Here is a 17,788-nt window from a genome sequence, read left to right on the forward strand (position 1 = left end):
TTTGTCATTGACTTTTGCATGTGTAAAATATATATTACGTACGATATAGGAAAAGGAAATTGGGCACAAGTGAGAAAAGTGTCTGAATACAAGATGTGTATAATTTATGCACAGCAAGGGACTGTACATTAGCCTGAAAAAAGGAGTAAACCCCACAAATGGGCAAGCCTTGAGTACACATTACATAGTCTAATACATCTCTACTTTTGTGACGTGGTACCAGAGCCGTTTAACCCGTGTACAAATTGGAACGAATACTGTAAAATATGAAAATGGTATAATTTACACTTGAACAATTTGAGAAATAATATAATTTATTAAGAATGTTTTTTTCATTGCACATTTAAATACATTTAATTTACAGATATAGTAAACGCTTTCCGGTAACATCGTCTGTTTCGTGTTCTTCTCAATTAACTACAGCTGGCTGGCTAACGTGGTAGTAATTATGTCATATAACTGATCCACCTGCAAGGAAAAGCACGCAGTTAGAGTGCGGTAATTCACGCGTGAAGCAGCCTTCTAAAGCCATTAGTAGGTCAGACACTGCATATAACTGCTAAGAGATAGAGAGTACGGTTATAGCAAACACAGATTGTCGTAAACAGAGTTTACTACGGAACACTTTAGGACACGGTGCATAGCCTAAAAGGTTTTGATGGCGGGTAAACAGCAATTGAGTTCAATATTACACCTAAGAAAATGTACAGTCCACATAAAATACAACTTTGGGCTTGAAACAGGTAAGACCAATCAATGTTTTTTCCAAGAATCTTCACTCTATAGAGGGCCGTTGTCAGGCAGCCAATGCCGTCAAAGAAACAGCGTCATATCTGTGCTTTTGAAAACAGCGTCATATCCGTGCTTTTACCACAAAAAATCACATTAGAAAGAAATACTTTGTGTGCAACACTGCCAAAAATTATCCCACTATGAGTTAAATTCATTAATATACTTATGAATATTATATCCTATTGTATAAAACTTGGTTGAGTGATTTTAATCTATTCTTTTTATTACTAACTGATTCTTGTGGGAAAATTGTAATGGTTTTAATTAACTAAACAATAAATACATCTCATTTCATTTCATTTACTTATGAATATATTTACCCTCCCGTGCAAGCAAGTAAATCAATGTCCAAGCTTCCTTATAGATTGTTAAGACTGTGGTATCTTGTAAATAGTGGCTGTTCTTGCATCCCTTGCCCTGATGACTACTTCTCAGCATTCTGCTTACCACCTCAGCGTTTCTTACCTGCGGGTCCTTCCTTTCCATAGGTCTCCATAGGGCAGTAAGGTAAGCCTTGTCTACAGACTGCCCTAGCTGTCTGTGGAGAGCTCATATCATCAAACAAAATAAACCACACAACACACACGTACCGGGGCAGAAATGGGTTTTTGGACGGTCCCTTTTAGCTGCTGACCACTGTGGTTCAATTGGCTTTAGGCATTGGCTTTTGGGTTTTCCATCAGCTCTGGTATCAACCGATGGAATTTCACTAATGTGAACGATTTAAAAAGAAGTTAACGTACAGACTGCTGTTAAATTCTTTAACATATTTGTTTTCGTTCTTTTTCTTTTATGTGGAAGTCCTGTCTCCACTTTCAATTCAAGATATTGATATATCCAAGACATACAAGATGGTGGCCCCATGGACGGTTGGCTCTATGTGAATTCTAGGGCATCCGTCACCACTGAGTGAAAATCCTGAATATGTCGGCACATCACCCCTTATTGGACACCCCCCAACACCTCAAGTTAGCCTCGAGGTGTTCTGACCATTGGAGGGTGGTAACACTTAATAGTGTAGTGGTGTCAGAGAACAATGTGAAATGTAACCCAGTGACAGGCACTGTGATAAGCCAGCAATGCTGTTAGCCTCAATGCCAAAGCAATCAATCATGGCTTGTTCACAGTATTTCATTTATAACGAACCTCGATTGCGAGTTCTGGAGTACAGGCTGAAGGTAATGCAAGTTTCTCTCAGTGCTGTCAGTGGATCAAAAAGAAATGAATAAAAGACATAAAATATTTACTTACCCACATGTCCTCAGTGTTCTCTACTGTACTGAAGTCCGAGCGTGACTGCTCCTGGAGCCTCAGCCAACTCCTCTTTACCAGTCCAGATTCTGCTCCCATGCTGCTGATAATGTTAAGCAGTATGAGAGAAGTGCCAGGATTGGTTGGAGTGGGCTGGCTTGATGCTCCCTGAGGCATTGTGGGCCTGTGCCTGCTCTCCTGTGTGGAGAGGTTTACACTGTGCATGTCACACTGGCCGTCGCAAGACAGTGACATGCCCACTTTAAACTGGAGTGAGCACCACTGCTGCTAGTCAGCAGCAATGGCCCCACACTCAAACACTGCTTGGGCTGAGAGCAGTGAAAAAAATTGTAATAAATTAATTTTATTACCATTTTATTTTTCACTTTTGCTGCATTGGGGAAGAGGAGCGACACTCCTCTGTCCTAATGGAGGAGCCGCTGCAGGTTCGGATCCTCTCCCCTCTTTACTTCTATTAGGATCAAACAACTTGTGACCTACCCTGGTGTCCCAGCCAGAGTGAAAACGAGACAAGAGACATGAATTTCCTGCTACAGGCCCCCCACCAACCAAACACAAACACGTTTGAGGTGAGTGAAGCTGGATATAATTGTCCCTCCATTTGCTCTGCTCTCCTTTGTTTTAATCTCTATGTTATTAGACATTTTGGCTGTCTTGCCTACAGGAAAAGTGAGGAAGAACAAAAAGGTGTAGTTAAGTAACATGGATGAAAGACTAAATTGAATGTATCTTTTGATTTCATCCCCTGTTGCGGCAGATACATTGGTAGTCCTGCATTCAGGGAAATCGAAGAAGAACTAAGAAGCTCACTACAAATACTGGAAGGGCAAAAAGGCTCACTAAGTGACATTGTGAAAGGACTACACCTGACTGTCTTTACCTGTGCTTCTAACCAGCATGAAAAAGTGCTTTACTTTTCCCTGTGCCACTTTAACCTTATCTAGAGCTTTAGCCTTTTGAGATGAAATTAAGTCTTGGTGAAAACAAGGTCTAAAATTCCATCTGTCTCAATCCTCATCTCCTGATGCCCATCCACCCAGGTTTCTGACTCGTCTTTGTTGTTCTCGCTTTCATCTGTGAATTTTTGAAGATTGGGCTGACCTGATTTGGTTGGAGAGCCTATTTGCTCACCTCTGCATCAACAAGTTCCAGCGTAATGCCGAGATAGTTTTGCTGCCCCTGACTCTGACCACTGCTGTGTTGACTTTCCTGTCTACTCTCCTGTTTCTGATCACTGGCCCACTTGCGCCTCCACTCAAAACCTTGACTCGCAGAGGTGCCATCCTGTGGCCCGGCGCCTTCTGCACTGTGGATCCTTCACAATTAACCTTCTAGCTGCACTTCCTCCTGCAAACAATGATGTGTGTTGTTGCGAATACCTATATGGCGGGAATCAGATGAGCTTCCTTCGAGTGCAACTTTGAATTCTTCCTTAACCTTCTCCTGCAACCAAGCACTGATACTCCCCTGCAACACCTGAAACCATTGCCTACTATTAAACCAAATTACTCAAGATTAAGAAAGCAGGAGCAGATTCATTCAAGGTACTCTACTATTCAAATCCTTCCAAAGCATTGGCAAACGATTTCCTTTCATCACCAATCAGTACCACAGCTGTCATTATGACAAGCTCATCTTCTTCACCCAAACCATCTTGTCTTGGACAGACATTTTCCATAATGACGTTTTTAAGTGCTGCAAGTTAACAATATTTCCCTCCTCTCTGGTTAATGGATCAATTCCAGTTACATACAGAATAATGGAAAGATCATGATTCAGTGTATGCATAGATGTCTTTCATTTTTCTACCACCTATTCCTAACCCTTCTCAAAGCCTTAAAGAGGGTCTTCTCTGGCACACCCCCACATGTGCTGCTTGCCTCATATTTGCAAACCTCCACAAACAATTGCCCTCACTCCTACCCTGAAACACTTACATACAACCTTTCCCTTCACTGTAATACACCAGATCGAAGTATCATACAAACTCTCGACTCAGGAAGCCCTAAGTACCACACGATCCTAGCCTCAGCATCACTCAACTACCTGACCCTATTTACACCTTCCATGCCTAACTCGTTCAGGGGCTCCAAATCTAACCTCAATGGGATATTGCTCCTTAGCTTGCCATCCCAAATGCAAGCTACCTAAACTGCTGATTTACCTCCCCTTGGTTCAACCTAAGATGTTTCAGAACTTGCCACATCCCCAAACTGCTCACGCTTGGCCACCTGTGATAACTCAATATCTCTATCCTAACAACCTGTTCCACACTCTACCAAAGCTCATATGGGCTGATGTCTTCCCTGCCCCTACTACCCTACTACCCTACTACCCTACAGACCACCCCTGGATCAACCACATAAGGAGAAATCTCCCTGTATACCAAAGGCTCACGTGGAGAACTCTGAACCCTTACAACTTATTTTATCCTGCACAGACAAATGACAAGTCATAACTAATACTGCTTAGCCCTTACAATGTGCGTGGGTGCACACACACACATACACGTCTCCATCAGTCACCTCTACCTCAATCTCACTTACATTACACAGCTCTAGTCATTCCCTGCAAAGTTCCCCAAGCTGTTCCCCCTTCCCAATCTCGCCTCACACTGCTTTCTGACATATTCCCTCATATACTCCTCCTTTCTCTTACTATTCCCCATCTAGGTCCACAAACCGTTCCATCACCCATCATCTCTTGTTTATCTTGACACCTCCAAACACCAGTCACACTCAGCACACCATCACCCTTACTTTTACTTTCTTTCCTGGTCTCCACTTCCAAAGCTATAGCCAACATCACTACCAATGAAACTCCTGAGCCAATACCAGAACATGAACCAACTGAACGATCCCTGACTGTAAATGCTGCCTATCACCCTATCACTGTAGGTTACCAGTCTTCTGTGGTTTGCAACTGTTAGCTACTTTTAATGACAACCACAGACAACACAGAAAGCACTAGATGAACATCATAGCAGGCTCTACTTTATAGTTCAGAATCAACTAACACAAACCATCTCCTCGGCTCCAAATTTGTCCTGCTAGATGATATGTCCTACCTATGTTCTATTTTGTCTACTTACTTAAACTCTTTATTCCCTCATCTGATGCCTGTTTTTTTCCAGACACTCAAGCTCAAGAAGCTATTGTCTGCATTGTCCGAAGAGGTTCAAAACCATATCGCTCTCAAGCTGATATAAACAACTTACTTGCATGCTAGGATGACTCTTTCCCCTCTATCACTTCAGCCTTCACAATTCCCACTCATTTAGCTAACCCTGACCAAAACAGAATCTTGACAAGCTCATTGATTAGAACAAGCGGACCCAGTCAATGAAGACATTGGCCAACTGAAACAAAACAAGCATTTGCAATGCAATAGGTCTCGCATTAGGAAAGTTTGAGCTGTTGGTATTGTAAATGACACATTTTTTATTTATGTGTTGGTTTTGAAAATAGCGAATTTAATAGCTTTGTCATTTACAATGCCAATAGTTTTAACTTCTGTAAATGTGACACCTATAGCATTTGTAACGCAATATGTGTTTTATTTAGGTGACTTAGATGTATTGATATTACAAATAGCAATAGTTTTACAAACAATTTAATAATTAATACTTAAATAAAAGTTATTGTAATTTATAATGACAGTAGCTTAAACTTTTGTAAATAACTTTTGTGAAGATTCTGTTCATTGTATTTTATTGTGACAAAAATCCACGAACAGAAGTGAAATATTAATATCTGTTTGTGACATTTGTAATCAAGCTTGAAACATAGAGAGAAAATTTGAACCAGTTGTTGAATGGTTGCGCAGATTGATGCTGTGGTGGCGCAGAGTGATGTTTTGGTGGCGACGAGTGATGCTGTGGTGGTGCTGAGTGATACTGTGGTGGTGCGATAGAGTGAGTGCGATAGATAGAGGGAGGGAGGGTGGGAGGGCGATAGTGAGGGCGATAGATAGACAGATAGAGTGTATTTATGTTGCATTGAGTAGAGTGTAAATATGAGGTGTGTAATTATATGGCACGGAGTTGTATTATGTGGAGTGTATTTACGCTGCATCGAAAAGAGTGTAATTATGTGGCGTGTAATTATGTGGCACTGAGTGGTAATATGGGGAGTGTATGTTGTATTACGTGGAGTGTAATTATGTGGCGTGTAATTATCTGGCACTGAGTGGTATTTGAAGTGTATGTTGCATTGAGTGCAGTGTAATTATGTGGCGTGTAATTATGTGGCACTGAGTGGTATTAGGAGTGTATGTTGCATTGAGTGCAGTGTAATTATTTAGCGTGTAATTATGTGGCACTGAGTGGTATTTGGAGTGTATGTTGCATTGAGTGCAGTGTAATTATGTAGAATATAATTATGTGGCACTGAGTGGTATTGTGTGGAGTGTATGTTGTATTTAGTAGAGTGTAATTGTGTGGTGTGTAATTATCTGGCACTGAGTGGTATTTGGAGTGCATGTTGCATTGAGTGCAGTGTAATTATGTAGAATATAATTATGTGGCACTGAGTGGTATTGTGTGGAGTGTATGTTGTATTTAGTAGAGTGTAATTGTGTGGTGTGTAATTATCTGGCCCTGAGTGGTATTAGGAGTGCATGTTGCATTGAGTGCAGTGTAATTATTTAGCGTGTAATTATGTGGCACTGAGTGGTATTAGGAGTGTATGTTTCCTTGAGTGCAGTGTAATTATGTGGAGTGTAATTATGTGGCACTGAGTGGTATTAGGAGTGTATGTTTCCTTGAGTGCAGTGTAATTATGTGTAGTGTAATTATATGGCACTGAGTGGTATTTGGAGAGTATGTTTCCTTGAGTGCAGTGTAAGTGTGTGGGGGTGGTATTTGTGTGTGTGGGTGTGAGGGGGGTGTGTGAGGGGGTGTGTGAAGGGGGGAGTGTGAGTGGGGGGGTGGGAGTGGGGGAGTGTGAGTGGGGGGGAGTGTGAGTGGGGGGAGTGTGAGTGGGGGGGAATGTGAGTGGGGGAGGGGAGTGAGTGGGGGAGGGGAGTGTGTGTGGGGGAGGGGAGTGTGTGTGTGGGGAGGGGAGTGTGTGTGGGGGGAGGGGAGTGTGTGTGGGGGGGGAGAGTGTGTGTGGGGGGAGGGGAGTGTGTGTGGGGGGAGGGGAGTGTGTGTGTGGGGGAGGGGAGTGTGTGTGTGGGGAGGAGGGACAGTGTGTTTGTGGGGGAAGGGGAGTGTGTGTGGGGGGAAGGGGAGTGTGTGTGTGTGTGGGGGGAGGGGAGTGTGTGTGTGGGGGAGGGGAGTGTGTGTGTGGGGGAGGGGAGTGTGTGTGGGGGGAGGGGAGTGTGTGTGGGGGGAGGGGAGTCTGTGTGGGGGGGAGGGGAGTCTGTGTGGGGGGAGGGGAGTCTGTGTGGGGGGAGGGGAGTCTGTGTGGGGGGAGGGGAGTCTGTGTGGGGGGGAGTCTGTGTGTGGGGGGGGAGTCAGCAAAGCAACTATAAGATTAAGCACACTGTTAGCAAATAAATCTTCCTTAACAACGCGTAGGGCACGAAAAAAGAAAGGGTTAAATGCCAAAATCAGAAAGGAATAAAAAAGGTGACGTTTTTAAACTGTTGAGAATAGCGGCGCTACAGCAGCATGACGCAAAAATGCATTCCAGATATGCAGTTGTAATTTTAATTAGTGAAAGGTACTGTAGAGACCCATCTAGTTCTGGAGTCATCCAAAGTCCCAAGACCTTACTCCAACTTTGCATGGGCATCAGGTGGCTTTTTATCCCAGCAAGGAATCCTTTCCTCTTATGTTGTCTCACAATTCTAGGGTCTTCCCAGCTGTCTCTCCCTTATGCAGGGGTTTTAAGTTAGGGGTGGAAAGTTTTATGGGCCAGGCATCCCTGGCCGATCCTAAGATGCCACATCATCCATCCACCCATGAAATGAAAAGGTGCATTTGTGGAGCACAACACTGGACCACAAAAGAGCATCACAACGCTACGAAATTCCACTTTCAGACACCAGCACTAAAACAAACCGAAATTGGGATATAACAAAAGGAAATATTCCAGAGGGGAGAGAGACTAAAATTATGTGTAAAGAGCTAAAGTTTCAGCTGTTTTCGCAAAAGAGCATGATTAGAAGAGGCTTGCAGAGAAAGAGACAAGTTGTTCCAAAGCTTGGCCCCTATAACCGCTGCTGAAGAACCGCCACGTTTCTTAAGACAAAACTTTGAAGCTTGTACATCCCTGCCAAGTACCAGGCGTTAGACTAGCGCATTCTAATGCATTGTCACGCATTACAGGTGCTTTGAGAATGTGTAAATATTAAATATAAGGTGCTGCAGGATTGAAGAATGAAAGCAGCACAGGTGTGCTGTTCTGCTGCTTTCTATGGAATGAATGTCATTACATCATGTAATAGCAAAGCGTAATAAAAGTAATAAAAGTTGCATTGTAATGGCTGTTCAGCCTTTCTATGCTGCCTGCCCCAATCAATGTATTCACTTGGCCGCTCTTGGCATGTACTTGTTACTATGGCAACCACGCTATGTGTTTAATTAAAGATAAATTGTGCTGTGGTGGCGCAAGGCTTTATTAAACTAATCTGCTCCCCATGGATTGGTTGGATGGTGCCTTGTCATTGAGTTGTCCGGAACATCTCAGTGCTTGCTTGTAATTGGCTGTTTGGATACTTTACTGTGGCTGGAGACTGGCTGAGGGAAAGTTTGCAAGTTGTTTATTGGTTGGCCTGCTATATCACTGAGCGAATGTACGTCTTTTGGCAGTGGGCGGGGCTATGTTGATCCTGCTTATGCAGTTGGAGGCCTGGCCTGTGCACTAGAAGACCCCGATCATCTTTGATATGAGGCCATATCATGGGCGGTGAGTTTATAGGCTTTACTGTGACCCTCTGCACCTAGCACTGCAGGACGGAGCTACTTCTCAGTATTCACCAAAAGCTTGGGGTTAAAACACCTTCCGAAATAGTCTTTGCACAACCTTGCTTGTGGGGCTCCTGTAAACAGCCTTTTGCAAGTGTACACGAGGGGGCATGCTCAACATATATTTTGGACAGTTACCGATTTCATAATTCTAGTGTTCTTAATGAATTCGCTCACCCTCCTATCCGTCCTGGAGAAAGTAACATCCATCCAAAAATTAAACAAGAAAGATCGTGATATATAAAAATACACATGGTCCTGGGCGGATGCAGTCTCTACGCAGCTTTTGTTGACCTACGGGCTGTATTCGACCTGGTGCCGAGGGCAAAATTGTGGGAGGTGCTGGCAGCTCTGGGGGTCCCGACGACTATTTTAACTTTGATCATGAGACTCCATGAGGGCACTTATGCTAAGATCCAATGGGGTGGTTACGGCAATGACACTATTGACTTCCCTGTCGAGCGTGGGGTTCGACAGGGCTGTTCAATGGCACCGACATTGTTTACTCTTTTCATAAATGGAATTGTTCCCCGTATGCAAGCTGAGCCCGTAGATGCTCCCTCACTCGCAGGTGCAAAAGTTCCTATTTTAATGTTCGCAGACGACACCTTAATTTTATCAAAATCCCCTAGTGGTCTGCAAAAGGCATTGGTAATTTTTGACAAATTTTGTAGTGATCACGGCTTGGAGGTAAACGCAGCTAAAACAAAATTCATGGTTTTTAATCCTTGCAGGAATTTTAAATCCAAAATATCCATGGGTGGGCGTTGCCTCGAAGTAGTGAATTATTTTACTTACCTGGGGATCCACATTTCAAACGATAATAGATGGAACCATCATTTAAATCTTGCTGTATTAAGACATAAACAACTGGCCGGTACCATCATTAAGGAGCACAGCAAATCCTTAACCAAACCAATTAAACCGCCTTTAATCATATATGAGGCTAAGGCAATAGGGTCTGCATTGCACGGGGCAGAGATGTGGGGGCAAGAAAACCTTCAGGAGTTACAGACGTCAGAGAATAACTTCCTCCGAAAACTAACAGGCACCCCACAGAGCAGCCCCCTTTTGCCTCTCAGATATGACCTTGGCAGGAAGGAAATCTTGGCAATGTGCAAACTTCGACCGATATTATATTGGCGTAGAATCTGGACCAACCCTGAGTTGTCACAATATGCAGAAGGATTTGCTGATGTCATCAAAGCAGACCGATTCCATAAAATCAGATGGTTTACATCATTAACAATAGCATTAAGTGAACTAGGGCTAAGCGAACTTTGGTCCGATCCAACCGGGTCATCCTTCCCATCCAAGTTGTTCATAAAAAACCTTTTTTGGGAACAGGCTGAAAACAAGAGTCTCCTTAGCAATAATAATGGGTCTATGACGACTGCTTTCCTTGAAGCTAAACTGTTTCCGGTGTTTGAAATGTATTGGGACCTTATAACTAAACCCATGGATAGGAAACTGTTTTTTCAAATGAGGGCTGGCTCTCTACCTCTGAGCAATTTAACATCAAAATGGAGCAATGGAGGTCCAGCTATTTGCCCAGTTTGTGGGGAAGGAAAGGAAACTTTGGGTCACTTCTTGTTCGCCTGTCATGCATATTCTGCTCCCAGACGTGTTTGGTTGGCTCCCATGTGTAGAAATCTGGGTACTAAAAGCAGCATGGTAGCTCTACGCATTGTTAAATCTACCTCCTTAAACTGGATTATTATAGCGACTGCCAAGTAATTGGGGTGGGCGTGGGTAATTAGGCAGAGAATGCTAGTAGGGTGACTACTCTCTGCCTAGTTGAACAGAGACTGCTAGATTATCTATTCTCTGTTCCCATGCGAGGTGTCTACCTGACGAACAATTTTTACTTTGATTTTTAACTGTGAAACAGGATCGTTTTTAAATATGACTTCTTACCATATGAACTTTGCACCTTTGATTGTAAATAACAGGATGAAATGTAATTTTAAACTGTCTTTTCAACGTGTATTGTGCTTAAGTCATGTCTGACTTTGTAATTTAATTGTATTTTATTATGTGTTTGTTTGTCTGCTTTTATGAGTAATACTCGAATAAAGCACTTTTGAATTGAATTGAATTGAAAAATACACATGGAAAAATCTCCTTTAAAATCCGAATGAAAGCAACCATTAACGTGGACACCCCTCCCTTTTATACGAAAAACATCAGCTGGAGACCTCGCTACCACAGGAAAAATACACGTTGACAGATCGTGAACCCGGAAGTCAGGCATCCTTGCCCGTGACATGGGCGGGGCCTGTGACGCGGCCGGAAGAGGCCGGTGATGCTCGTTGTTGCGAGGCTCCCATCATGGAGGGAGAGCCCCGCGGTAGCGTGAAAATCCAGAGAAGTGCCCGCGTGTCGAGATGCGCCGGAAAAGAGCACGGTGAGTAGAGGGGGGGGATCTGTGTGTGCGCGCGTGTGTGTGTGCGTGTGAGCTCCGTGAGTGGTGGGGGAGGGGGGTGCTTGCATGCGTGCATGTGCCTGCCTGCCTGTGTGTATGCCTGGGGGGGGTGAGTGTGTGCGCGTGGGAATGAGTGTGCACATGCATGACTTTGCCTGTGTGTGTACGCGTGCGATGGCCAGAAGCTGACTTGCGGTGAATGTTGAGAACAGGAGATGTGCACGGCGCCGGGCTGGGCGTGCACGCCCACGAGGTGAAATCGCCGATGGAAAGCGCGTGCACATCCCCTGTCTCACATTCATCGGAACACGCCAACGAAAGAGGTCTTCGCAGACAAAGCATGCTTCGCATGCTTTTTAGGTCTGCTCGACCTAAACAGTCACTTCAGTTCTACACTGAATGATCCATAACTGTCAATATGCAGTGAGGCACAAGCTGTATATTGAAGACACTATTTCACATTACAACTCTGACCGACTAGTACTTAGTAATTATGTCCTTCAACATAATAGGCAGTCTGCTCCCTCCAAACTAGTTCATTGTCAGATGTGACCATTGAGGGAGGACTGGGGAGGTATTGAAGTACCTAGGACCTCTTACAGTGCGCAGAGTTACCCAACTGTTTTCCTCTTTTCAGTGCCTGACTTTGGAATTACACGTGCAAAATAATTCTGTTTTTTTTTTTAGACTTTAATCATCATTGAGGCATCACAGAAATGATCTCATGTACACAACCAGAGACCAACTCACGCAAAAAGATTTATACTAGATAATATCCTAAGGTAACCTGCTCTTATGTAAAAAAAAAACATACCAGTAGATTGGTCTGACTATTATCTTGAACCTTTCTCGCTGCTGCTTGGCCATTTCATTACACACAAAAAATGATGGATTTAGGCCCGGGGTGAATATATGACATTGTTCTGCATTCTGTCCATCAATTGCTCTTTTTTCCACGTCATGGCTCTGCACCATCCAAAAAGAAAGTTAACTGGGTTTTGAGACACCAAGAATAGACCTCAATACCTTTAGCAACACTCCACATAATTTATTACCACCCATCAGTGCCGACACAGATATCAACCACTCGACTACCCAATATTTTGACTGTCTCTCTGATCTCCTCAATTAGTTAGTTCCACTCCTTAACATAATGAAAAGACATAAATCACTGGCATACTGGTTCAACAAGTGCCTGTGTGAGAAAAGGGCCATGTGTTTGCTGGACAAAAAAGAGGAGACAATTGCATTCCACCTCCAACCTTGCCTGCATCGGAAAAGCAAGATATCTATACAAAAGGAGTATTTCTTTGTGAAAGTTATTCATTTTACATCTGTTATGGACTCAGACAAGTACCGGCCTGCCCAAGTTTTCCAACTGGCGTAAACTGCCAAGAAAGCCAGGTTGCAACCAAGTTCTCAGACTTGGCTTTATTGCTTGCCAAGAGAGTGATTACCAGACAGACGTTAGACATCAGCACAACCTTCCCATCTACCCAATTTGCACAGTGAATTGAGGACTGGAGTAATTGCAGAGGGCCATACATTTCATAGAGAAGAAAGTATTAGACTAAGGTGAACAACAAAAGCAACTCAGTGGGACAAATCTGTACTTGAACTCTATGAACTCTCTTAGAATGATAGCAGACCTCCCTTAATAGCTTAAAGTATTTTCATAACTCTGAGTAATTAATACAGAATGTTTGTCACATGCGCTTCTTATTGTGAGCTCTTTTGTTGTAATTCACTCGCCCCTCCATTGGAGACTTGTAAACAGAAGTGCGTAGACCCCTTCCATTTCTGTATTCCCACTTCATTTTCTGTCCTAAAAACCTGTCTTGGATGCTTGGAGGGAAACTCTGCCTAGATGATAAACTGATCACACAGTAAGGCCCCACTGGGTAGAGAAGGTGAGAATGGGCTGCTTTTGTGCATTATTCTCCCTGTGGAGTCATGAACCATGATGTTACTTTACGCTTGTACTGTGTGCAATACTATGTAGTGATATAACATGAACCCTTAAGAAGTGTTGCAACGCATTGTCCACCTTTCAAAAACAGCTTAAGACCTGGTTCTTTTAAGTAAGTGGGGCCTTGCTGAAAGCGCCTGGAAACCCTGTGTGGGTAGCTGAGTGCTATGTAAGACTCCAATAATAATAATAATAATAATAATAATAATAATAATAATAATAATAATAATAATAATAATAATATGAACTGAAGTATTGCCTGGCTGCATACTTGAATTTATGTGGTTTTCTTAATAATACAACTGTGCTACCTCCGCAGTACTCAATGAGGAGTTGTATGTAAATGTTTTAAAAATGAATAAAATATTTCTTTTTTAAACTGCTAGTAGCGCCTCTTGTCTATTAGATGTGATGACTTAGCCAAGAAATTAAAGGAATTTGCACAGTTGTATGAGTATAAAGTAAAATTGATTGAACAATCACTGATTATACGGCCAAATGATCAACCCAAGCGGATCACTACATGAAAAACCAAGAACACTTGGCAACTCTTTAACTTAAATGGGGACGAAGAATTACTAAAAACTATCAAACTACCAAATCCTGGCAATCTTTCCAGACATGCTTCCCTACTGGACTGAACTAGTGATTTTTTTGCTCAGCAAGGGAGTAATTCCTGACTTGCTCAAGAGTGTAAAAGTAACCCTACTCTTGAAAAAAAAATTCTGCGCGCACATACAAAGTTCACAACTTTTGATCCTGAAATCACTGCAGGCTTCTTGACACACTCAAATTGTGAATGGGCATTTATGGTGTGGTCCTCAAATAGTCACATGGGCACATCGCTGATGTTGAAAATTGTTGAATGCTTGTTATATTCTTGGCCCTAGTTCAAGATGTCCGGCAGGGATTTATCCTAACCTCTTTCTTACTCAACATTTCCATCCAAAGCATTGGAGTCTTACTAAGAAACTTGGGGATTCCTTATCATCAGTATATTGATGATACGTGTGAGACCTGGCATCTTTGGCGGGGTTTCCCCCAACTCTTTTGTCTTCTGACCTCCTGTTTTTCTGACTTAATTTTTGCTGGCCTCAGTTTTCTGGGAGCTTCACCACTGCTCGCCAATGCTAAAGGTCATGTACTCTTTCGCTAAAACATGGTAACATTGGCGTATCCATGTTAACAATGGGGGGTTTCTGGTTGACAGATGTAGGTACCTTTGTCCAAATAGGGACTAAGCCTGGGCAGTGAACTCAGCTCCGCTTGCGGAGTTTCCTGCACTCCGCGTTACGCAAAGCTCGCGGAGTTACTAAAAACTCCACCTCGCGGAGCGGAGTTTTTTTCCTCACTCGCGTTCACCAACTTCAAGTTGTCGTGCGCGAGTGAGGGAAATCGACCTCCCGATGAGATTTTTGCTCATTTGCAATTGTCAACATCAAGTTGGCGAGCGCAAGCATGGAAAAGAAACATCCCGGCGAGATTGCTCAACACGGGGTGGTCAGGTTTCTCATTGTGAGTGATCGCATATGCTCGTGGCAGAAAAGAGGAAGAAGGGACCACTTGCACTGTGCAAGGTGCCAATCACAATGATTGCACAGTGTGGACAAGCATCCGCACTGTGCAATCACCGCGAACAGTATTTTTCTATGGAACTCTGCCGCTTGCGGAGCTCTGCGTAGTGCGACTGAGTTTTTTTGGCAGTATGCCAAGCTCCGCGTAGTGCATCTCTACGAACTCCACCCTGGGTTAATAGGGACCCTTTCTTCTAGTCAGGGTAAGGGGATACACACTTTAGATAACCCCTGGCTTGGCATGAGCACCCAGACTTATCCCACAGGCAATGTGTAAAGTATTTGTACTCAAAACACACATACAGTGATAACACCTCAAATGGACACCACACTAGTTGAGGAAAAATAAAGTATCTTTATCTAAATGCAACAAGACCAAAATCACAAAAATCCAACATACATGTAATAAGAACATGACTTTTCAAAGGTTTCAAGCAACTGGGTCCAGTCCATAAAAAACTATGGATGCGTGATTTCTCATACAGTACCTGTAGATATGTCTAAATTCACTTGGCCAAACAGCCGCAGAGATGCGAAGCATCGAGAAACAAAGTCAGTTCCAGAGACCATGGGGAGGTGATGCAACAGTTCTGCTGCATGTAGGAGAAGTGATGCATCAAATCAGGTCTGTAGGGGTAAGTGATGCGTCGACTCCAAGACGATTCTGGTCCGCTGGTAATGCTTCGGGAAAACTTGACGCACAGGTATGATGTGTGGTAATCTGGGAAGCAGCGCCGATCGATGCGGCGGCATGGAGCAGCGCTGCATTGGCTTCTTCAGCCGCGATCCCTCGATGGATCGGTTTCTTGCAGTGGCGACAGGCACTGCTTTGGTTCGGCAGTGACATGGCAATGCATGGAGATTCTTCTCATATAACGGTGTTGCATAAGAAAAACAGCCACAAGAAGAGCGATGCATCTATTACTTCAGTTCCTTAGGTTTCTTCAAGGTCCCAACAGCAGGAACAACCTCCAGAGGTCCAGAACTGGAACAGGCACCTCCTGGCAGGTAAGAAACCTCAGCAGCAGAGTTCAGGGGGGTTGGGGGTGGAAGTCTTTGTGTCCCTGAGACATCAGAATGGGAGGCAAGCACACAGAGGCCCTTGGAGATCTTCTTCAAGCAGTTTCACAGTAAAGTTCCACTCTTTATCCTCTCCTTGGCAGAAACAGCAACTGCAGGCCAACTCCACACTGCACACAGCAAAAGGGCAGTAATCGTCCTCACAGCTCTTCAGCTTGGTAAATGTTCCTCTTAAGTCCAGAAGTAATGTAAAGTTCTGGGGTATTAGGTCTAATACTTATACTCCAAAATGTCTTTGATCTCTTTTTGCAATTGTCTCTGAGCCCAGTCCAAACCAGTTCTGTCCTCACTGGTGTAGTATGACCACACGTGGTAGAGACAGGGGGTAGAGACAGCATTGTGCAAGGGAGACAGGCCCTTTTTATGTGCAAGGAAATCTCCTCCCACTACTCTAAATTCAGCCAAGGTCTATTCAGCTCAGCTCTGAGTCATCCAGGAAGAACCAGGCACACCTCAAACCTCTAGTGGTTGTGAACAGTGAATGCAAATCCCCAGCCCCTGTAACTCCAAAACCAGACAGTCAATACACAACCAGGCAGAGACACACAGATTGCTTAAACAAGAAAGTTCCTACTTTCTAAAAGTATGCAAAGTAGGCACATAACATGGCGCATCTATCCATCGCACTGCTGAATACAGAAACTTTTCCTCATAATAATTCATTCTTTATAAATAATAACAATTTTCAAAATTGTTTTTCTTTTAAAGGTGGCATTTTCAAACACACAATTTAAAAAACATCTTTACTAAAAGATATGTTATTAAACTCTGAGTTCGGAAAGCCTTAACTTTATTTCTCTATTTTGTCCCAATGGGAAGTTATACTTGTAAGATGTTACAAAGTATTTTCCATACTATTCTATAGGACAGATAGCCTTTCAGTAGCGAAAAACGAAATTGGCAGTATTTCACTATCAGGACATGTCACACACACCAGTATATGTCCTACCTTTCACATACACTGCACCCTGCACATGGGGGTACCTTGGGTCTACCATAGGGTTGCCTTACATGTAAGAAAAGGGAAGATTAGGGCCTGCCAAGTGGGTGCACCTGCCAGGTCAACATGGCAGTTTAAAACTACGCACAGGGTGGCCAAGATGGCGGCAGAGTAGGACGTGCTTTGAGTCCCTCCGGCGCCGGGCCCTACATAGCTTTGCTTAGCATCTGACCCCGGGCTTATCTACGGGCCTCTGGGCGCTTCTGCGTCCCCTGGGGGCAGTGTCCAGCTGTCGGCCACAATCCAGCAGCGGCGGCGCCCGAGAACGGTGCACCCAAGAACGGGACCGGACTGGAGTGGCATGTCGCGGATTTGGCCAGCAGCGCTGTGCGCCCCAGGGCCACGTGGAGGCTAGCGGAGAAAAAGAGATCTGAGGCGGCCTGAAGGAGCAGCGGGGGCCCGGCGGACGAAGCGGGGGCCCCGGAGGTGGCTGCGGCCTCTGGCATCGGAAAGGAGGTGGGGCCACTGCTGCCCGCAGTCCGGAGGCAGTGTCGCTCGGACTGCGATCTACGCAACACCGAGGCTTGGGGCCTAGTGCAGAAGGTGGGAGGAGCTGCATCAGGGGTGGGACACTGACTACTGCCTGGCACTGAGGAGACCCACAGGGGAGGTTCCGGCAATCCCTGGAGGAGGGAGTGAGGCGCGGCGACTGTGGTGAGGGCCGCGACATCCAGCTTTGCGGCCCGCACAGGTGCACAATGTCAGGCTTGGCTGCCACGCGGACGGAGGAGCGAGTGCTGCGGCTGTTCGAGCGCCTGGGCCCCCG

The 17,788-nt window shown here is 44.3% G+C and overlaps 1 protein-coding gene across 1 annotated transcript in view; it reads right to left on the minus strand.

Moving 5' to 3' along the window:
* Window positions 1-261: 261 nt before the first annotated feature.
* DNAI4 (dynein axonemal intermediate chain 4) overlaps window positions 262-17,788 on the minus strand; it is a 641,148-nt gene continuing 623,621 nt past the window's right edge. Inside the window, exon 17 of the mRNA XM_086953805.1 lies at window positions 262-468. Within this exon, the coding sequence (XP_086809931.1) occupies window positions 418-468 (51 nt within the window). The 3' untranslated portion in view covers window positions 262-417. The remainder of the gene's footprint in view (window positions 469-17,788) is intronic.

Source organism: Lissotriton vulgaris, chromosome 1_1 (assembly GCF_964263255.1).
Source record: "Lissotriton vulgaris chromosome 1_1, aLisVul1.2, whole genome shotgun sequence".
Classification (NCBI taxonomy): Eukaryota; Metazoa; Chordata; class Amphibia; order Caudata; family Salamandridae; genus Lissotriton; species Lissotriton vulgaris.